Below are 20,811 nucleotides of genomic sequence, written 5' to 3' on the forward strand. Positions count from 1 at the left end.
ATTGGGGGATGAGGGGTACCATGCCTACCAGGATTGAGGGATGAGGGGGCCACACATACCAGGATTGGGGGGATGTGGAGTTCATGCATATCAGGATTGGGGGATGAGGGGACCATGCATGCAAAAATTGGGGGTGAGTGGACCATGCATACCAGGATTGAGGGATGAGGGAGCCATGCATACCAGGATTGGGGATGAGGGGTGCCATGCATACCGGGATTGTGGGTGAGGGGTGCCATGCATACAGGATTGGGGTGAGGGGTGCCATGTATACCAGGATTAAAGGTGAGGGGTGCCATGCATATCAGTATAGGGATGAGGCATGCCATGCATACCAGGATAGGGATGAGGGGGCCATGCATACCAGGATTAGTGGTGAGAGATGCCATGCATACCAGCATTGGGGGTCAGGGGTGCCATGCATACCAGGATTAGTGGTGAGTGGTGCCATGCATACCAGGATTGAGGGTGAGGGGTGCCATGTATACCAGGATTGAGGGTGAGGGGTGCCATGCGTACCAGGATACGGGTAAGGGGTGCCATGCATACCAAGATAGGGATGAGGCATGCCATGCATACCAGGATTAGTGATGAGAGGTGCCATGCATATCAGGAGTAGTGGTGAGAGGTACCATGCATACCAGGATTGAGGGTGAGGGGTGCCATGCATACCAGGATTGAGGGTGAGGGGTGCCATGCGTCCAAGGATTGGGGTGAGTGGTACCATGCGTACCAGGATAGGGATGAGGCATGCCATGCATACCAGGATTAGTGGTGAGAGGTGCCATGCATACCAGGATTGTGGGTGAGGGGTGCCATGCATACAGGATTGGGGTGAGGTGTGCCATGTATACCAGGATTAGTGGTGAGAGGTGCCATGCATACCAGGATTGTGGGTGAGGGGTGCCATGCATACAGGATTGGGGTGAGGTGTGCCATGTATACCAGGATTAAAGGTGAGGGGTGCCATGCATATCAGGATAGGGATGAGGCGTGCCATGCATACCAGGATAGGGATGAGGGGGCCATGCATACCAGGATTAGTGGTGAGAGATGCCATGCATACCAGGATTGGGGATGAGTGGTGCCATGCATACAAGGATTAGTGGTGAGAGGTGCCATGCATACCAGGATTGAGGGTGAGGGGTGCCATGTATACCAGGATTGAGGGTGAGGGGTGCCATGCATACCAGGATACGGGTAAGGGGTGCCATGTGTACCAGGATAGGGATGAGGCATACCATGCATGCCAGGATTAGTGGTGAGAGGTGCCATGCATACTAGGATTAGTGGTGAGAAGTACCATGCATACCAGGATTGAGGGTGAGGGGTGCCATGCGTCCAAGGATTGGGGTGAGGGGTACCATGCGTACCAGGATAGGGATGACGCGTGCCATGCATAACTGGATTAGTGGTGAGAGGTGCCATGCATAACAGGATTGGGGGTGAGGAGGGGTGCCATGCATACCAGGATTGGCGGTGAGGGTGCCATGCATACCAGGATTGGGGATGTGGGGTGCCATGTGTACCAGGATTGAGGGTGAGGGGTGCCATCCATACCAGGATTGAGGGTGAGGGGTGCCATGCGTATCAGGATTGGGGATGAGAGGTGCCATGCATACAAGGATTACTGGTGAGAGGTGCCATGCATACCAGGATTGGGAGTGAGGGGTGCCATGCATACCAGGATTAGTGGTGAGAGGTGCTATGCATACCAGGATTGAGGGTGAGGGGTGCCATGCGTACCAGGATTGAGGGTGAGGGGTGCCATGCATCCGAGGATTGGGGTGAGGGGTGCCATGCGTACCAGGATAGAGATGAGGTGTGCCATGCATACCAGGATTAGTGGTGAGAGGTGCCATGCATACCAGGATTGGGGGTGAGGAGGGGTGCCATGAAAACCAGGATTGGCGGTAAGGGGTGCCATGCATACCAGGATTGGGGATGTGGAGTGCCATGCATACCAGGATTGGGGATGAAGGGTGCCATGCATACCAGGATTGAGGGTGAGGGGTGCCATGCATACCAGGATTGAGGGTGAGGGGTGCCATGCGTATCAGGATTGGGGATAAGGGGTGCCATGCATACCAGGATTGAGGGTGAGGGGTGCCATGAGTATCAGGATTGAGGGTGAGGGGTGCCATGTGCACCACGATTGGGATGAGGCGTGCAATGCATGCCAGGATAGGGATGAGGGCAGCACATAAAAGGATGGGGGAGCACAAATACCAGGATTGAAGAACACAAATACTTGGATGGGGGCAGCACAAATACCAGGATGGGGACAGCACATACCAGCATGGGAGTCCATATACCAATAAAAATCCTCGCCACCTGGGCATAAAACGGGCTCAATAGCTAGTGTATTATATAAAAGAAATGGATAAAAGAATTCTACTTCACTTAACCATGGTCAAATGTTAGAGAAATTTAAAATCTAATCTAGGCTGACCAGTAGATTTCTGTCCAGATGTTGAGCTCTGAACCTGCATAATGATTATTTATTTTACGCCTTTTACCCGTTTTGGGGTATATTTTATTACAAATAGCAATCTACGCTGATTAGTTTCAAGGGCAGGTGAACAGGGTTACAAATACTCTACTTTGCTCCCTTATTTTCTCCCCATTGGAACCTGTTTGGGAAACTGCTTTCGAAAGCTGCTGAGCCCTTTAAGAAAGGTAATACATGGAAGAAAACATGGAGCTCACCAGAAAAAGTTATAAGATTGCTGTTTGCAAATTGCATTGATAACTTGAGATATACAAACACAAGTCACAGAATTGAAGATACATCAAAGGAGATCTGTATGTATGTCAGTGTAGACTGAGATAAACAGATGAAGATACAATATAACGAGCAAAATGATAATAACATGCAAACCAATAACCTAGGTTTGTAAGTTAACTAACTATGGAAACATATTGGACTTCATAAAATCTACAAAGAACCAGGATTTTTTTTCTTTTTTCTATCAGAACTCTTTATCTCTTAATACAAATGCGATGGAGTAACATGGTTATATCTCACCGATACTGCCGGATACACTCACACTTACCAGTCACAGTAATGGCGGTTGTTGCATCTTTGTTATAACCATATTTCACTTTACTGTATTTACTTTCTTCAAATTTGAAGTAATACCTCCCCTGATCTTCCTTCCTGGCGTCAGTGATGGTCAGGGTGCAGTCTTCAATATCTGGATTTCCCGCCAGGTGGAAGTTTGTTTTTCGTACATCACTGTTTTTATTATTAGTGGCTACGATATAATAAGGAGATAAAGGTTCCTTCTTCCGTATCTGTATCCAGTATCCAGTGGAATTACTGAATGTCTTTCTATAATCAGCTGTGAAGTTACAAGGAATTGTCAAACACAGACCCTCCTCTACACCGACATCAGGGGGCACTCGGATAGAATAGCCCGCCAGCTGGCACGTGAAACCTGTAGGAAGATGAAAAATGTAATTTCTATATATTGGGAATTACATGTATAAAATAATTCAAAGCTCTATTGATATATTGAGTTTTTTCTGAAAGGGAGCTTGTCAGCGCAGAATGACTTTTAAACCAAATGTGAGTGCCCTGTGAACCCTTGGTGTGGCCAAACATTTAGGTGCACCTTCCCACCTACAGTACTAGTTTTCCCTTTATCTTCCGCCTACCTCTTTTTTGATTGACAGCTCTGGCTTTAGAAAGATATAAAAAGGCGGAGATAGAATCATAGAATGTTAGAGTTGAAAGGGACCTCCAATGTAGGATACACTAAACCTGACATACCTGATAGATGGAAAACAAATAGGTCGGAAGGTGCCCTGATCTGTTTAGCCGCATCATGGTGCACCGAGAGCTGGTAGTTAAATTGAACTGTCATTCTGTGCTTAAAGAGTCCGGTTAAAGGGGTTGTCAGGTCCAAATCGATAAGTCTACAGTCGTTCTGTGTGACTGAAAACATATAAATTCCCCCAGTGCATGCACTGAGAGGTACTGGGATTGGTTGATTTCAGACCCGGGACCGGAGGGTATGTAGGAGTTATACATACTGCCGGCCAATGGGTGTCACCTCGTTCTCCATACACTTGTATTGAGCAAGTCTGTGCCCTATGTAGTGACGAGGCCGGCCAATGGGCATGTCCGCCTATAGGATCAACCTCGCTCCATACAAGTTTATGGAATTGAGGCCACACCCACTGGCCGGTAGTATTCATTACTCATACATACTCTCCAATCCGGATCAAAAACTGGCGAATCCCCGAAGTGCACTGTGTGCCTGTTTGGGGGACTCATAAGTCTGCAGTCGTTCAGAAAAAGCAACTTTTACAATATCAAATATTAAGGGTCCAAAAATGACCACCCCCACCAATCAACTGTTTTCAGCTTCAGTGACAGCTGGATGTAAAGAATGGACCACCAACTCTCTGTCACACTGGTTAGTAGCCCCTGTTGGCACCTCATTCCATCCATCCCACTCTTACATCCTCAGTATAACAGAGATACACGTAGAGGAGAAAATACTGGTATTTAGTCTCCAGTACTCGCCAGAATAGTTAGAATATACAACTTCTATTAAGGTAAAAAGAAACACTGTAACCTCTCACCAGGAAGATCCTGAAGGCTAAGAACAACTTGCTTTCTTTAATATGCGTCAGTGCCTTTCTGGATGTCTAAAATAGGGTTATTTTTTTTTTTTAAATAAAACTTGCATGTTTTAATTATTTTGATGAGTGCTAGAGACTAAGGATTGGCAAAATAAATCAATAAAAATAAATAAATAAAAATAAATACCAAGTTGTCAAAATGTATCAACATGTATCAAAACAAATGTAACCTTATTTCATCAAGATATTGGTATGTAATACTTATCTTTCCAGAAGAGAGGGAGGATAACCACAAGACTGACCCACATGACGTTGGACTTTATGTGCCTCTTCTTGACACTGAGATTAACTTTTGGCTGAGATGTTGGATGGAGCTTTGTAATCTTTTGAACAGATTAGATCTCACTTTCTTTCTGTTATCTTGTTCTATAAGAGTTAAGCAAAAGTAAAACAATGAAATCACGTCACAACTAGATATATCTATCACAAACGCCCCCTGAAGGAGCCAGATGCGAAACGCGCATCAGGGTTTCCCTCCACTCTACCACCAGGTTGTATACAGGAGCTTTTTACACATTGGGACCTGGAGATTGAATTGTCATTTCATTGTCCTATACTATTTCTTGATTATTTGTGGGTATATCCCTGTGTCATTCTGACTTTATTCTGGTTGATGTTTTTACCCTCTTCTTTTTGACTTACCACTCTGGTCTTGCTCTCATGATCCCATCTAGGTTGTTTACAGTAATGGTACTTTAAACTATATAGAGACTATGTTATACCTGCTCAATATTGCCTTCTATACTAAATATACCCACTGAGGATTTGTAGAACATCTACGTTAGGTCTTGTTTGACTGTTTTTTGTACTACCGTATGTCTGCTTCTCTTAGCTATTTTCATTATTATTGTGTGCTCGCTTGTGTAATGTGGTACTCTTTGTCTCTTTCTCCCCTCGATATATTCCTCTTTGGAAACTTTATACGTATGTATTTGAAAATGTTTTTGAATAAAGGTTTGTTATATTTTATCTAAGACGCTCCTGTTCCCTATCTCTTTTTGGATCGTATACTATCTATCTATTCATATTAATTAAAACTTAACTTTTTACCAATTTTCAACTTCAGTGCTGACTTGTTTACAAAATATTTGTATGGTTACTAATAAAAAAAATGAACTAGTCTATGTCACATTAGGAGATAGTTAGGATTTAAATAATTTAGATCTAATTATAATAATAATAATCTTTATTTTTATATAGCGCCAACATACAGTACAGACCAAAAGTTTGTTTCCAATGATTTTACTGAGAATTTTAATAAAGGAAAGGTAAAGAGAAGGAAAGGGACGGTGAAACGGGTATAAGGGAATGAAACAATACAAAAAACATAAATGAAAAGCTTTGAGATTACAATAAAATAATTGAAGTAAACAAGAACAAGAACAAAAACAAAATACAGAAAACTGAATAAATATAACTATAAAATATCAAATTCACCTGAATATGAGCTAACTAATAATAAAATCAAGGAAAGATTAATATCCAGCTAGACCATTTTTTGTCAAATTTAGTAACACAATCATTAGTAATAGTAAACTTTTGTTCAAAAATTCTATGTAATTAAATTTTCTCTATAATATCTGGGAAAGAGGGAGGATCAGATCTTTTCCAGTGAGAGGCTATTGAGTTTTTTACAGTCAAAAGAATATGTAAAGCAATGGATCTAATATATGAATCAGAGTTGTCAATTCCAACGGATAAAAGAGCTAACTTCTAGAGATTAGCGGTGTTTGACTCGAACTGTTCGCCAATCTCAAATTCGAGCTGTTTTGGGCGGTGTTCGAGCCGTTCGGCGAACACGAACGATTTGAGAAAAATTCGGCTGTTCGAGGTTATGTTCGATAACTGTTCGTGCACCAAAATCATAACTGGATTTTTTCTCAGTAATGCTGAAAATTAATGTTAATACGCAGTTTGAGTGTACAGTGGGGCGGGGGGAGGGGCAGGGGATGGATCTCTGCAGGAATAATGAAGATCTCCATTTTTTTTTCTCTTTCCCGCATTTACAGTGGGGAGGTGCAATCTGTCAGCCTATCAGCAGCGCACACACGGAGCGAAGTGCTTTTTTTCACACAAGCAAGGGCATGTGTCATTGGCAGTGTATGTCACATGTCCTTGCCCTATAAGACCCAGCCATTTTCCCCGTCACCACCATTTTCTCACTGCTGCAGCAGCGTGTTAGACGGCACCGCTGTTGCTGTGTGCGCTATACCTTGTTAATTTCAAGCCAATTTTCGCACAAATCTACAGATAGCTTGGGAGTAGGGAAGAGTTGTGATTGCAGTCCTTTTAAGGACTAGGTTACATTATTTCCTATGACTTTTATCAGGCAGGTCTGTGCTCTTAAATAGATAGGTTGGGAGTAAAGACTAATTGTAATTGCAGTCCTTTTCAGGGCTAGGTTACATCAGTTCCTATCAGTTTTTGCCAGGCAGGTCTGTGCCAGTGCTGTGCAAGTTTTTTTCACATCATTTGGCTAAATCTAGCAAAGCTAATCCTTTTTGGCCTATTGCAGAGTGTGTTAGTCAGTGGAGTAGCCTATCTGTGTTGCAAGCTACACCACCTGTGTATAGAATACAATTTTTTTTAACTGCACCTAGTGAAGTAAAACCTTTTGGGCATAGCATCATTCTATTAGTCCATCTATACTGACCTCCATCAGGTTGCAAATTCAATATAATTTTTTTCTGCATCGAGCTCTGAAAAAATATTTAGGCTTCTAGCAGTGTGTGGGACTTGTTCTATGAGATGAGTCCATCTATACTAACCTCCATCAGGTTGCAAATTCAATATAATTTTTTTCTGCATCTAGCTCTGAAAAAATATTTCAGCTTCTAGCAGTGTGTGGGACTTGTTCTATTAGCTCATCTATACTGACCTCCATTAGGTTGCAAATTCAATCTAATTTTTTTCTGCATCTAGCTCTGAAAAAATATTTCTGCTTCTAGCAGTGTGTGGGACTTGTTCTATTAGCCCATCTATACTAACCTCCACCAGGTTGCAAATTCAATATAATATTTTTCTGCATTGAGCTCTGAAAAAATATTTAGGCTTCTAGCAGTGTGTGGGACTTGTTCTATTAGTCCATCTATACTAACCTCCATCAGGTTGCAAATTCAATATAATTTTTTTCTGCATCTAACCCAGCCAAATTTGGTCTAATACCACAGTTTGGCCACTCAGTTTTGCTCGGTTCCCATCCATAGTTTTATTGTGCAAACAACTCCAGAGTTGTGAATTAGTTAACGACCAAAATGAGTGGAAAAAGGCCTGCTGCTGGTGGAAAGGGGAATAGGAATGTTGGGAAGGGGAAAAAAGGTTGTGTCCTTGGGGTAGGTGTTTTTAAGCAACAGTAACATCTGCCGAAGAAAGACCATCTTCCAGCCAAACTAAAATGTCTACTTCTTTTAGCGGACAATGTGATAAGATCCCTTTCGTACGGCCACGCCAATCGCTACAAATTCCAGATGAGGCACAAAAACAGCAGGTGCTTCAATGGATATCAAGTGCTCCTTTAAGTGGGCTCTCCTCCACCTCAACTTCAACATCACAAATACTCCAGTCCTCAGAGGTGTCACCCCAATCGCACTTGCTTCCTCACAGCTCCCAAGTCTCCAGCTGCCCATCTGAGTATGGGGTAGAACAGATGGTTGAGTCTGCAGAGCTGTTTACTCATACTATAGCCTGGGAATCAGAGGTCGGCTCCAGAGCTTCTGTGAATCCAGACGAGGAAATAATCTGTACTGATGCCCAGAATCTTTATCAGTCGGATCCAGGACAAGACGCAGAAGGTTCTGACCATAATGTAGACCCTCGTTCCCAAACTGTAACTCCTGTTGGTGGAGACAATGAGGAAGACGATGATGAGACTCAAATACCTGATTGGAGCGACAACTTTAGATTTTTGTCAGGGCAGGAACAGGTTGGCTCTGAGGACGACGGGTGTGATAACACACAGGGTGATGATGATGACTTTGGAGATCCCACCTACTGTCAACCCACAGTCAGCCAAGAGATGAGGTCAGCAGAGGAGGTGGAGGAGGATGCTAGTGACAACGAGGTCAGGTTGCGCCTTCCTGGACAGAGACGTAGTACTGGAAGCACGTCAACAACTGCATCCTCAAACACAACTCTGCCTCTGACCACAAGTCGTGGTGGCTCTTCAGGTCGCATGGGTGCTAAGCCTTGCATAGCCTGGGCATTTATTAAGATCAATAAAGATGACCCAACTCGTGTTATCTGTAACATTTGTCAGCAAAAGCTAAGTAGAGGCCAAAAATACATAGTTTGAGTACTTCATGCATGAACCGGCACATGGACATGAAGCATAAGTTGCAGTGGGAAGCTCACTGTGCTACAATGCGGCCTAGCCGGGCGGGCCAACCACCGTCTGCCCCATCTTGGGCATCTGCGGCCTCTTCATCCTCTGTGACTGGGGGGACAGCAGTCACACCTGTTTTGGGATGCAGACCTGCCACCTCTTTACCCGCAACAGCCAGCGTGATTGGTAGGTCATCATTTTCTTTGGAGGTGGTAACACCAGCTGGTGTTGAGCGCTGTCCGACATCGATAGCACCACCTTTGGATCATGGCAACCTAACATGTCCGCCTGCATCTTCCTCACAGACCAGCAGTTTGCCGGGGACACCCTTCTCAACCCCGTCTAAGCACAACAGCCAGCCCTCAGTCCCTCAGATGTGGACAAGTAAAAGACCATTTCCTCCTAGCCATGAGAAAGCTAAGAGGTTGAATTTCACCATCTGCAAGTTCTTGGCTACAGAAATGCTGCCTTTCCGTCTGGTGGACACAGAGGATTTTCGAGACCTTATGTCCGTCGCAGTGCCCCAGTACCAGATGCCCAGTCGGCACTACTTCTCAAAGAAAGGTGTGCCTGCGCTCCACCAGCATGTTGCACACAACATCAAGGCTTCTTTGAGAAACTCTGTGTGTGACAGGGTGCATTTCACCACAGACACTTGGACGAGTAGGCATGGACAGGGGCGTTACATGTCGCTGACTTGGCACTGGGTAACTATGGTGACAACAGGACAAGGGGCTGCTGTCCAAGTCTTGCCGTCCCCACGAGTTGTGCGTCAATCCTCTTGATCTCAAAGTTCCTCCGCTGCTTCTGCTTCCTCAACCTCCTCTCGGTCCTCCACCTGCACCCAAAGCCTGTCTGGTCATGCCACAAGCTTTCTAACTGCACAGAAGGGATCCTGCACACCTCCTTACTATGCTGGCAACAGGGCTCAACGTCATCAGGTGGTTTTTACTTTGAAATGTCTGGGAAATGTGAGTCACACAGCTGAGGAGTTGTGGTCTGCTCTGGAGAACCAGTTTCATGAATGGTTGTCTCCACTGGACCTGAAACCAGGGAAGGCCGTGTGCGACAATGCTGAAAACCTGGGTGCGGCCCTTCGCCGGGGCAATGTCACACACGTGCCTTGTATGGCTCACGTGTTGAACCTGGTTGTCCAGCAATTTGTAGCCCACTATCCCGGACTAGATGACCTTCTGCAGAGGGCACTGTCGCTGTGTGCTCACTTCCGCCGTTCACATCCCGCAGCTCAGCGACTTACATCTCTACAGAAGTCGTTGGGCCTGCCAGTTCACCGGCTAAAATGCGATGTGCCTACCCGGTGGAATTCAACTCTGCACATGTTGCAGCCACTGTGGCAGCACCGACAAGACCTGGTGCAATACGTTTTGACATACAGCCTGGGCCAACGAAATCCAGAGGTTGGGCAAATCACACTGGAGGAGTGGTCTCAGATCAGGGACCTATGCACCCTTCTGCACAGTTTTGAAATGCCATCGAAGATGTTTAGTGCTGACGATGCCATTATTAGCATGACTATTCTGGTGACTCACATGCTGGAGCACATGGTAAACAGAATTCGGAGTCAGGTGGTGGCACAAGAGGAGGTGGAGGAAGTAGAGGAGGAGGAGTTGTATGCAGAAGGGCTAACATCTGCAAGGTCCAGACGGTCGGCAGCACCAAGGCGGCAGGCATGTGAGGGTGGGGGAGATGGTTTTACCAGGGCGCATGGTAGCAGCCAAACTAATGAGGAAGGTGAAGGAGCCCAGGAAGAAGTGGAGGACGAACTGATGGAAGACTCATCAGATGAGGGAGACCTTGATCACATTTCTGTTATGCGAGGTTGGGGGGAGAGGACAGAGGAAGGAAACATGATTGTTACCTCGCCACCAACACAACAGGGACTTGGTGCTCCTGGATGCGCAAGACACATGAGTGCCTTCTTGCTGCACTACCTGCAACAGGACCGTCGAATTGTGAGAATTAGAAATAATCCTGACTACTGGGTTGCCACACTGTTAGATCCCCGGTACAAAAGTAAATTTGCAGAAATTATTCCTGCCATAGAAAGGGATGCACGCATGCAGGAGTATCAGCAGAGACTGTTGCAGAATCTTACATGGGCTTTTACACACAACACCAGTGTTGCATGTAGTGAATCGCACAGTTCTAACTTGCCAACCGTGGGACCGTCGAGTGTTCAGCACTCAAACCGTAACAGAAACACAGTAGAAAAGAGACAAGAAGTCTGACACATAGTCAACGCCTAGAGACGATGGTACAGGAGTATCTCCAAGTAAACATTGAAGCCATGACTGTGTCACTAGACCCTTGCTCTTATTGGGCTTCCAATCTGGATAAATGGCCGGAGGTCGCCTCTTACGCCTTGGAGATCTTGTCATGCCCCGCAGCAAGCGTTCTGTCTGAACGTGTGTTCACCGCTGCTGGTGGTGTGCTGACAGATAAGCGCACGCGGCTCTCCACTGATAATGTAGACAGACAGACTCACGTTCATAAAGATGAACAAATCATGGATCCGAAACGACTTTTCGACCCCTGTGTCATCCTGGGGAGAGTAAAAGCTTGATGATTTGTTAAAATCACCTCACCAACCGGTTTAAGCTTTAAAATTACTAATCATGTTTATCTGTATCTTGGCTGGAAAATAATTTGGACTTTGTAGCAGTGTGCAGTACTGATTCTATTAGGCCATCTATACTAAGCTCCACCAGATTTAAAATTACTAATCATGTTTATCTGTATCTTGGCTGAAAAATAATTTGGACTTTGTAGCAGTGTGCAGTACTGATTCTATTAGGCCATCTATACTAAGCTCCACTAGATTTAAAATTACTAATCATGTTTATCTGTATCTTGGCCGGAAAATAATTTGGGCTTTGCAGCAGTGTGCAGTACAGATTCTATTAGGCGTCTATACAAGCTCCACCAGATTTAAAATTACTAATCATGTTTATCTGTATCTTGGTTGGAAAATAATTTGGGTCTTTGTAGCAGTGTGCAGTACTGATTCTATTAGGCCATCTATACTAAGCTCCACCAGATTTAAAATTACTAATCATGTTCATCTGTATCTTGGCTGGAAAATAATTTGGGCTTTGTAGCAGTGTGCAGTACTGATTCTATTTGGCCATCTATACTAAGCTTCACCAGCTTTCAAATTAATAATAATTTTTAGCTGCATCTAGCCCGGAAATTAATTTTGGGTCTCCTAGATGCGCAAGACACATGAGTGCTTTCTTGCTGCACTACCTGCAACATGACCCTCAGATTGTCAGAATTCGACGTAATCCTGACTACTGGGTTGCCACACTCTTAGATCCCCCACACTCTTCGATCAACCTTTTCATTTTAATAAAGATCAAAAAAATGGTCATTTTTCAAATTATAAGCATTAGCAGGTTATTAGAAACTGAAATCAAACAGTTTTCAACTCAAAACTTTATTCTAGGTGATGTTACATTTGCACATAGGACCCCTTGTTCGAAAGGAGCTTCTGAACTGTCTCGTCCATTGAATTTGTCAGGTTTTGGATGGTTTCTGCTTCAATTGTTTTGCATGAGGACAGAATACCCTCCCAGAGCTGTTGCTTAGATGTGAACTGCCTCCCGCCATCATAGACACTCCTTTTGATGATGCTCCAGAGGTTCTGAATGGGGTTGAGATCAGGGGAGCATGGGGGTCACACCATAAGTTTGTCCCCTTTTATGCCCATATCAGCCAGAGATGCAGATGTGTTATGTGCAGCATGAGACGGTGCATTATCATGCATGAAAATGATCTTGCTGTGGAATACATGGTTTTTCTTCTTCAACCATTGCAGGAAGTGCTGTTTGAGAAACTCCACATACATTATGGAGTTCATCTTTACCCCTTCAGGGATCCAAAAGGGGCCAACAATCTCTCTCCCCATGATTCCAGCATAAAACATTACTCCACCTCCTCCTTGTTGGCGCTGTAGCCGTGTTTGCGTGGGGTGTCCATCAACCAGCCATCCTCCACTCCATCCATCTGGACCATCGAGTGTTGCACAGCACTCATCGGTGAACAAAACAGTTTGGAAGTCAGTCTTCATGTATTGTTTGGCCCACTGGAGCCATTTCTGCTTGTGTGCAGTGGATAGAGGAGGTCGACAGGATGGCTTACGCACAGCTGCAAACCTCTGAAGGACTCTGCATCTTGTTGTTCGGGGGACGTTGGAGGCACCAGCAGCTTCAAAAACTTGTCTGCTGCTATGACAAGGCTTTTTTGACGCTGCTCTTTTAACCTGATGTAATTGCCTGTAGGAAAGAGTCCTCAATTTGACCTTATCAGCACGCACACGTGTGTACTGTGAATCAGATATATACTTCTTGATTGTGCGATGATCAGGATGTAGTGTCTTGGCAATGTTGATTGTAGTCATGCCTTGACCTAAACACTCCACAATTTGTTGCTTCTCAGCAGCCAACACATCCTTTTTCTTTCCCAATTTGGAAGAAAATGTAGGCTGCTTAATAATGTGGGACAGCCTTCTTAAGTAGTCTTGCCTTTCATTGGACACACCTGCCAAACTAATCAGCACAGGTGTCTGCAATGCTTACAGTGATATAAAGAGCCCTGACACACATCACCATCAATGAGTTTAACTGACAAACAAACAAATTCTTCCCTTATCACTCCTAAACACTTATTGCATAATAATTTGGAACACAGTGTACATGTGCTTTTCCACAAAACACCAGTGGTTCACATAGTGAATCTTACAGTTCTAACTTGCCAACCGTGGTCTGTATGGAGTTGTTCAATAAAGGGCCCAAAATTAAGATAACATAGACGGGAGAGGTCTCTATGAATAGGAATTCCTAAGAATTTGATACCTTTTGAGGGCCAGGCAAAGGGAAAGTTGGACTGGATGTAATCCTGTTTGGATTTGGGGAGGTAGACATCGAGGTCCTCAGACTTCGCTGTATTGATTTTAAAATTTGACCATGTAGCAAAGTGATCTATTTCAGCCATAACTGCAGGGATGGATATATGTGATTGAGTGATATCTACTAGGACATCATCAGCAAATGCAGAGCATTTGTACTCGGTGCCTCCCACCTCAATCCACCTAATATTGGGGTTATGGCGAATTGATGAGAGCAGGTGCTCCGTTACTAGGATGTATAAGAGAGGGGACAGAGGACATCCCTGCCTTGTCCCATTGGTGATTATGAAAGGTGATGAAAATGTTCTGACGCGCCCCCTGGGCCTTGGGGCACCCGTAGCCCGACCCTTTTTGGTGGATGCTGGTGGTTGTAGTGTCCGTGGCGGCGACCCGGTTCCGTGGCTCAGGGCGGTCAAACCAGTGGCGGAACTATTTATGTGGTTTTGATGTTTAAATGTCCGACAACGCCACCCGTGGATTGCGGTCAGAGTGAACCGCCGCTGCAGGGCAGACCGCTGAGGCTGGTGTTGTGGGTGCAACAGAGCATAGTATAACTCCCCACAGGAGGAGTATAGCCTCAGGGCAGTGTATGCGGAGGATGCGGGTGATGGTGCAGGGCAGCAGCAGTAATGACAAAGAGTCAGTGATGCAGTCCAGGGCCTTTACTCACAGTTCTTATTATCCAGACCACTTCTGCAGGTAACGGCTGCCCACGTCGTACTGTGCTCACCAGGTGAGGGGCTCAGACAACTCCCAGATAACTTTGGAGCGCTTCACAGGACCCCCTTTGTGTGTCCTTTGTCTTGCCTTTCATACCAACGCTTCTGTCCGGCTGCCTCAGGCCTCCTCTTGGTAAACTTGGCGCCATTTTCCCTGACCCTATGTGGTGCCTTCCTAGCGGGTGTAGAGAGGGGCTGTGCCACATAAAATGTCACAGCCTCTAGTTTCTAGCTGAGGGTCATTTCCCGCCTCCACTAGTTTCGGGGACCGATCTCCCCTTTTGGCCTGACACCTCCACGCAGGTGGATTCGGGCATGCGGTGGCGACTCGCCCATCCGCACCCCTGGGATCCCTTCGTTCCTCTTTCCTGGAGCCTTCTCCGCTCCTCTTCCTTCCTTCTCCCTCTTCCAGGCCGGGGCCTCTGTTACTAGGCCCGCATCCGGAGCAGAACTCATGCAGAGCCCCTGCTCCCTGTCACTTCTGCTCAGACTTCTCTGCACTGAACTAATATGGTGCCCACCTTTTATACTCCCTTCTCAATGCACCCAGGAACTGCTTCCTCCCTGCTCCTGCACTACAGGGTTCCCCTTCCTCGGTGTTCCTTCCCCCCACTTCAGCCAGGGACAGGGACTGTCGTGCCCATCTCAGGGGCATATTGGTCACCCTGCCCCACGGCAATGTGGTGTAATGCATGCACACTCCATTCTTACCTGAGAGTGAGATATCACACCTCTGGGTGAGGTGCAATACCTCTGTAGCAACCGAGCCCTCGGGGTGCTACAGTTCCATTCATCTTCAGCCTAGGTGACATATTGCGATACAGGGCCGTGATTTGGGCTATAAAAGGGTCCCCTAGACCCCACCCCAAGCTTTTTAAGAGAATAATATATGGCGTGCCAGGAGACTCTATGGAATGCTTTCTCAGCATCCAACAAGAGTATCTAATTACAAATTTTTAACTGCATCTAGCCCAGGAAATACTTTGTGCCTAGTTGCAGTGTCTGCTAGTCAGCGAATTATCCCAGCTGTTAAGCAAGCTACACCACCTGTAGTTTGGACACTTAATTTTTTCAAAGGAAATGCTTTGGGACCCCGGGATACTCAGTGAAGAGCATCAGGAGGCACCCCAAGGCATAGGGGCTGGGACTGGCGGTAGGACGCCTTGCGGTGGACCGCCGAGCTCGATCCTTATAAATGCTTTTTAACTGCAGCAGCTTTAGTGGACGCTACTGGAGCTGGAATTACGCGGCTGCTGGCATGAGACTTGCCCTCCAATAGATCCTTGTAAAAGGATTTAAAGTGTATTTATTCAAATTAGAGAGAAATTTAAATTAAAAAGCTTAGACCTGCCTCCACCACAGGGGGGCTTGCTCGACCCACCAGCGGACAGGCACCAGTATTGGGAGAGGGGTGCTGGCCGTCTGGGTCCACCGCAGCTCTGGCACAAAGCCGGCGACACGGAGGTCGCACGGGCAGGAGCGGACTGGCTGTGTCGGCTTCGCACTTTTTTGGTTTGAGAAGGGCATGACATGCCTATATCTGTGTCTCCACCTCTTTTCTTTTCGCATGACTATATGTACTTGTCACTTTTCCATGTGTTAGTTGTGTCTTCTGAGCAGTTTGTCAGCTTTTGGACACCTTTGAAGGTGTTTTCTATGTGTTTCTATGTGTTTTTGTTTGCCTGCCATTGGTTTTAACGGTGTTCGAAGGTGTTCGACGAACAGTTTGACGAACAGTTCTGCGAACATACGGGTGTTCGATGAACCGAACCGAACTCGAACACTACAGGGGTGGCTCAACACTACTAACTTCCGAGTGAGAGTAAAATCTTTTTTGCAAATTTTTCTTATGTGGTCCGAAGTTTGAGACAATAAAAATTTGATTTTCGGGCATCCCCAAAAAATATGTGTTAAGTCTCCGTTTAGTCCACAATTTCGCCAACACACAGGATGGAAGTCTGGGTTGATGTGTGATAGCCTGGTAGGAGTATAAAACCACTTTGTTAATAATTTAAAATATTTAAAATCCCTCTTAGATGATGAGTATGTTGGGGTAGCTATCATCCATACTACAGTACAGACCAAAAGTTTGGACACACCTTCTCATTTAAAGATTTTTCTGTATTTTCATGACTATGAAAATTGTACATTCACACTGAAGGCATCAAAGCTATGAATTAACACATGTGGAATTATATACTTAACAAAAAAGTGTGAAACAACTGAAAATATGTCTTATATTCTAGGTTCTTCAAAGTAGCCACCTTTTGCTTTGATGACTGCTTTGCACACTCTTGCCATTCTCTTGATGAGCTTCAAGAGGTAGTCACTGGAAATGGTCTTCCAACAATCTTGAAGGAGTTCTCAGTGATGCTTAGCACTTGTTGGCCCTTTTGCCTTCACTCTGCGGTCCAGCTCACCCCAAACCATCTCGATTGGGTTCAGGTCTGGTGACTGTGGAGGCCAGGTCATCTGGCGTAGCACCCCATCACTCTCCTCCTTGGTCAAATAGCCCTTACACAGCCTGGAGGCGTGTTTGGGGTCATTGTCCTGTTGAAAAATAAATGATGGTCCAACTAAACGCAAACCGGATGGAATAGCATGCCGCTGCAAGATGCTGTGGTAGCCATGCTGGTTCAGTATGCCATTTCCGGTGACTACCTCTTGAAGCTCATCAAGAGAATGCCAAGAGTGTGCAAAGCAGTCATCAAAGAAAAAGGTGGCTACTTTGAAGAACCTAGAATATAAGACATATTTTCAGTTGTTTCACACTTTTTTGTTAAGTATATAATTCCACATGTGTTAATTCATAGTTTTGATGCCTTCAGTGTGAATGTACAATTTGCATAGTCATGAAAATATAGAAAAATCTTTAAATGAGAAGGTGTGTCCAAACTTTTGGTCTGTACTGTATTCTGCAGCGCTTTACATACATTATCTAAAATAAGCATAGAAAATGTGATTGTTCGCCAATGCAATTATCGTTATAATCACTGATCCTGCCTAAGAGAGGCAAAAATTGCAAGTTTCTTATGTTTAATTTTAACATTGAGAAAATGTTATAGTCAGAGGTGAAACTAGAATCCTGTGGGCTCCAATGCAAAATTTAAACTTGACCCCCGGCACCATGTTGTTCATGTACAGGGCACCTATCAGGACATACAATGTATGTTAAAAAAAAGAATATACATAAAATATGTAAATCACACAGAAAACATGGCAATAAGATAATTTTCTATGTAATATTTCTAAATAGTAGTCATACACTTATCAAATATTTTTACTGAATTAGTCCGCTATATCAAAACAGCAATGTACACAGATTATTTTCAAGGGCAGGCGAACAGTTTACCAATACTCTACTTTGCTCCCTTATCTTGTCCCCATTGGTAACTATTTCTGAAACTGCTTTCATCAGTTCCTGAGCCTTTATAGAAACGCTAATACATGGGCGAGAACATGGAGCTCACCAGGAAAAGTTATAAAATTATGATTTGCAAACTTTTTTGATAAATCTATATATACAAAATAAGTCACAACATTGAAGTTAAACAAACAAGGCTTGCAAGTTACAACTACTGAGGATATATATATATATATATATATATATATATATATATATATATATATATACTAGATGGTGGCCCGATTCTAATGCATCGGGTATTCTAGAATAGGTATGCGGCCGACCGGGCGCAATCAGCAAAACGGTGTTTAAATTTGGCGGCAATATCGGTGATTGGTCACGGGTGGCGGCCGCGACCAATCAGCGAACTGTGTTAGTGAGGACCGGAGAGCTTGTTTAAATGTGGCGATAAAATCGACCAAAATCTCGCTGATTGGTCGTGGTGGCCGGCCGCGATTAATCAGCAGAGCGGCATTTAAGTTTGCCGGACATCTCGCTGATTGGTCGCGGCCGGCCACCGCGACCAATCAGCAGAGCGGCATTTAAATTTGCTGCCCTTCTCGCTGATTGGTCGCGGCCGGCCACCGCGACCAATCAGCAGAGCGGCTTTTAAATTTGCAGCCTATATCGCTGATTGGTTGCGGCCGGCCACCGCGGCCAATCAGCAGAGCTGCGTTTAAATGTGCCGCCCATCTCGCTGATTGGTCGCGGCCGGCCACTGTGACCAATGAGCAGAGCGGCGTTTAAATGTGCCGCCCATCTCGCTGATTGGTCGCGGCCGGCCACCACGACCAATCAGCAGAGCGGCGTTTAAATAGGCAGCCCATCTCGCTGATTGGTCGCGGTCAGCCACCGCGACCAATCAGCAGAGCGGCGTTTTAATTTGCCGCCCATCTCGCTGATTGGTCGCGGTGGCCGGCCGCGATTAATCAGCAGAGCGGCATTTAAATTTGCCTGACATCTCGCTGATTGGTCACGGCCGGCCACCGCGACCAATCAGCAGAGCGGTGTTTAAATTTGCCACCCATCTCGCTGATTGGTCGTGGCCGGCCACCGCGACCAATCAGCACAGTGGCGTTTAAATTTGCCGGCCATCTCGCTGATTGGTCGCGGTGGCCGGCTGCGACCAATCAGCAGAGCGGCGTTTAAATTTGCCGCCCATCTTGCTGATTGGTCGCGGTAGCCGGCTGCGACCAATCAGCAGAGCGGCGATTAAATTTGCCGCCCATCTCGTTAATTGGTCGCGGCCGGCCACCTCGACCAATCAGCAGAGCGTTGTTTAAATTTGGCGCCAATCTCGCAGATTGGACGCGTCTGGTGTCCGCGACCAATCAGCAGAGTGTTGTTTAAATTTGGCGCCAAGCTCGCTGATTGGTCGCGGCTGGCGCCCGCGACCAATTAGCACAGCAGTGTTTAAATGTGGCGCCCAAATCGGTGATTGGTCGCGGGCAGCGGCCGCGACCAATCAGCAGAGCGGTGTTTAACTTTAGCGCCAAGATCACTGATTGGTCGCGTGTGGAGAGCGCGACCAATCAGCGAATCGTATTGGTGAGGAGCATGGAGCGGAATCGTATTAGTGAGGACCGGGGAGCGCCGCTGCCTGTGCGGCTACTTCCGCTGCGAGAAGTTGGGACATGAGCGACTGCTCGCAGCAGAAGTATCCCGACCCGCAGCGCCGCTCCCCGGTCATCCCTTCACACCCTAGCCGCTGATGTCCCCACAGTATCCGCATGGTGTTACAAAGGTCCGGACATTTGTGTTAAAAATCGCTGATTGGTCGCTGGCGCTGCCTGTGCGCAGCCGCTCATGTCCCTGGTTCTCACAGCGGAACTATCCGCACAGGCAGCGCCGCTGACATCCATGCGGTTAGGGTGTGAAGGGAGGACCGGGGAGCGGCGCTGACATCTAATTGGTCGCGGCCGCTAATTAAATGTGCCGCACAAATCGGTGATTGGTCGCCGTCTTGGCCCGCGACCAATCACTGATCTTGCCGCCAAAGTTAAACACTACTGTGCTGATTGGTCGCGGACGCTCATCTCCCGGATGCATCTCCGTCCCGCAGATGGCTCCGGCGGTTGAGGTCCTTCTGCTGGTACCGGCCGGGAGATGAGCGCCTCGCGGCGCTCATCTCCCGGCTGCATCGCCGCTGAGCTCCGTCCCGCAGATGAGCCACTAATGGCCGCCATCTTTTTCCAGAAATCTCGAGGCGCTGATTGGCTGCTGCCGGACCAATGAGCGACGCGGGATTTCCTGGACAGACAAACAGACAGACAGACAGAAAGACAGACAGATAGACGGGATAAGACGATTATATATATAGATATATATACTGTATATATATATATATATATATATGTGTGTAAATATTTGTGGATGTCGACTCATATAAACATGTGAAAATACAGTAACACAAGCAAAATTCTAGTAAAATGCAGACCAATATTCTCCTTACATTTCCAGTGCGGATGTAGATGTAGAATAGTCCGCACTCACCTTGTAAAGTATATAATAAAAGAAGTATAAATCCCTGGCACCACTGCCCGACCCTCTGTCCTGTCTTTCCTCCACACTGCAGTCTGTCTCCGGATTCTTCCTCTTCCTTTGCTTACTACGATCTCTCTGACACTAATTGCTTAATGTTTCTATATTATAATTTCCTCCCGGCTGCTCTTCCTTTACTTCCTCATTTTTTTTTGCAGAGCTGTCCTCTTCTTATTTATTTTTTGTAGTATAAGACATTAAAGGGATCGTCCTGCCTGTTTTTCAAATTTCTCCTGTGCCGGCG

General features: G+C 45.9%; 1 protein-coding gene across 1 annotated transcript in view; it reads right to left on the bottom strand.

The window, feature by feature from the left end:
- LOC141171658 (sialic acid-binding Ig-like lectin 13) overlaps nucleotides 1–4,127 on the bottom strand; it is a 56,204-nt gene extending 52,077 nt beyond the window's left edge. Inside the window, exons 1-2 of the mRNA XM_073655323.1 lie at nucleotides 4,039–4,127; nucleotides 3,057–3,466 (exon numbers count right to left, since the gene is read on the bottom strand). Coding sequence (XP_073511424.1) covers nucleotides 3,057–3,466; nucleotides 4,039–4,127 — 499 coding nt within the window. The remainder of the gene's footprint in view (nucleotides 1–3,056; nucleotides 3,467–4,038) is intronic.
- Nucleotides 4,128–20,811: the final 16,684 nt, after the last annotated feature.

This window comes from Phyllobates terribilis, unplaced genomic scaffold, assembly GCF_046119375.1.
Source record: "Phyllobates terribilis strain yellow unplaced genomic scaffold, ASM4611937v1 Scaffold_12__6_contigs__length_324123572, whole genome shotgun sequence".
NCBI lineage: Eukaryota > Metazoa > Chordata > Amphibia > Anura > Dendrobatidae > Phyllobates > Phyllobates terribilis.